Source organism: Echinops telfairi, unplaced genomic scaffold (assembly GCF_000313985.2).
Source record: "Echinops telfairi isolate 266 unplaced genomic scaffold, ASM31398v2 ScPeMD7_7417;HRSCAF=8455, whole genome shotgun sequence".
In the NCBI taxonomy this organism is placed as follows: domain Eukaryota; kingdom Metazoa; phylum Chordata; class Mammalia; order Afrosoricida; family Tenrecidae; genus Echinops; species Echinops telfairi.
Genome location: NW_022111317.1, coordinates 6,190,811 through 6,193,010, shown reverse-complemented (window position 1 = coordinate 6,193,010; position 2,200 = coordinate 6,190,811). Strand labels below are relative to the sequence as shown.

Genomic DNA, 2,200 nt, shown 5'->3' with positions numbered 1-2,200 from the left:
TGCATCCGGCCCCCACCCCGACCCCCACCCTTTCAGATCAGGATTCGTCTGTGGAATCTTGGGAGGGGTGGTAGAGGGTCCGTTCAGGAGGTGGCCTTTTATGAATCCAAATTCCACCTCCAGATGGCGGAAATTCAAGCGCTGCCAATTCAGTCACCGAGGAAAGCAGGTGTGGTGGGGCGGGACTCTGAGATGTAGGTTGGGGGCAGGGAGTTCAGTGCGGGAAGGCGGGGCGGGGGGACTCTCAGGAGGAAGCAAGATGGGGCAGGAGAGAAGTTCACACAAAACAGGCTGCTAACCCAGCGAGACCCAGCCACCCCTCCAGAGTCTCAGGAGCTGGAATGAGCACACACACACACACACACACACACACACACACACACGGCCTGTGTGGCCCAGTCCCTGGAAGCCATCCTGAGAAACACCAGGGCCTCTGCCCAGCTGAAGGCGAGCACCCCCAGATGCCAGAGACACCCCACTTTCTGTCACACACACCCCACTTCAGGATTATTTCTATCGCCTAAGAGCGATTCTCAACCTGTGGGTTGCGACCCCTTTGGGGGTCAAACGACCCTTTCACGGGGGTCTCCCGATTCATCACAGTAGCAAAATGACAGGGATGAAGTAGCAACGAGAATCAGTTTATGGTTGGGGGTCCCCACCACATGAACCGTATGAAAGGGCGGCGGCGGTGGCACGAGGAAGGTTGAGAACCGCTGCTCTGAGGATGGAGCTTGGCCCAGTCTCGGGACTAGAACAGCAGGGGCCTGGCTACGGGTCAGGGGCTGGACGTGGGGTCCGAGGGTAACTCTTTTGGATCAGCAGAGGCAGGCTGGGGGGCTGAAACTGACACCCTCAGGCCTTGCCCCCGCGACACTGCCCACCCGGTCCTGGGGCCAGCCTGGCCCTGGGGAGATGCCTCCAGGGTTTGGGATTCTTGAGTTCTGGGCCCTGCAGGGGATACCGCAGCAGGACGTGGGTCCCCCCCTTGTGCCCACCCACTTCCTGGCTCGGTCTGCAGATTCTCCCTCACGTTCTCCTACTACGGGCTGGTCCTGGACCTGCAGAACCTGGGCAGCGACGTGTTCCTCTTGCAAGTGCTCTTCGGAGCCGTGGACTTCCTGGGCCGGGCTGCCACCCCCTTGCTGCTCAAGTTCTTCGGCCGACGCCTGACCCTCGCCAGCACCAACTCCTTGGCCGGTGTCTCCATTCTGGCCAACGTGCTGGTGCCACAAGGTGAGGGCTGGCAGCGAGGTCGCCGGCTTCCCTGTCCATCCCCCTGCCAAAACACGGGGTCCCTCTCTCTCCCTCTCCAGGCCTACCCCCAATGAGCCCTTGCTGTCCCACCCACCCCAAGTCCTGTCATGTCACCGAGTCCCTCCCCTAAGCATCTTGGGCCCAAGGTGGGGGAGCAAGGTGACCAGGGGCTTCGCTGGCTGGGGCAGCTCAGGCTGAGGACTGAAGGGACAGGGGAGGAAGCCTGCAGGGAGGCAGGAGGGGAGGCGAGGGCGCAGTTAAGGCACCAAGCAGGGGCAGAGACAGAGATACCCAAGCCCAAACTTGCCGTCCTCGAGATGCTGACTCAGGGTGACGCATTAGGACAGGGTGGAACGGAAGCTCTCTGCAGGAGTAGGAAGCCTCCCTTTTCTCCCACAGAGCGGCTGGTGGTTTCAAACTACTGACCTTGCAGTTTGCAGCCCAACGCAGAACCACAATGCCACCAGGGCTTCTCCTCTCTTGTCAAAGAAGCAGGGCCCTTGTGAGCCAAGGGTCAGGCGACTGCCCGCAGGGGGGCTGAGAGGGGAGAGAGGGTGGCCATGAGAGATGAAAACTCCAAGAACATTTCCAGAACCTTCCCTCGTGTGACAATTCAAAAGACCCTTCCTAAACCAAGAGGCAAGAGGGGAGCTGAGGCCTAGGCTGGGGCCCGGCCAGGGGCTGCCAGGGCCTGCACTTGGGTGACTAGGCCTCTTCCACCCACCCAAGGTCCCCCATGAGGGCCAGGGCCCCTCCTGCAGCCAGTGGGAAGGCGGCTCAGCTCCTGGTCTTCCGGGGCTCCGCTGTGGCCTAGGCAGGCACGGGCCATCGGGGGCAGGCCAGGATCACTGCCCACCTGTCCCAGAGCTGGCCTCACCACCACGCCACTCACATGATCTCTGATTTTTCACCTAGTCCCTTAGCAGGCCCCCCTGGGGGCAGT

The 2,200-nt window shown here is 61.5% G+C and overlaps 1 protein-coding gene across 1 annotated transcript in view; it reads left to right on the top strand.

Annotated features, from left to right (window-relative positions):
• The window catches only part of SLC22A11 (solute carrier family 22 member 11), a 15,992-nt gene that overhangs the window by 10,960 nt on the left and 2,832 nt on the right, over positions 1 to 2,200 (top strand). The window contains exon 6 of the mRNA XM_045297181.1: positions 1,022 to 1,236. Within this exon, the coding sequence (XP_045153116.1) occupies positions 1,022 to 1,236 (215 nt within the window). The remainder of the gene's footprint in view (positions 1 to 1,021; positions 1,237 to 2,200) is intronic.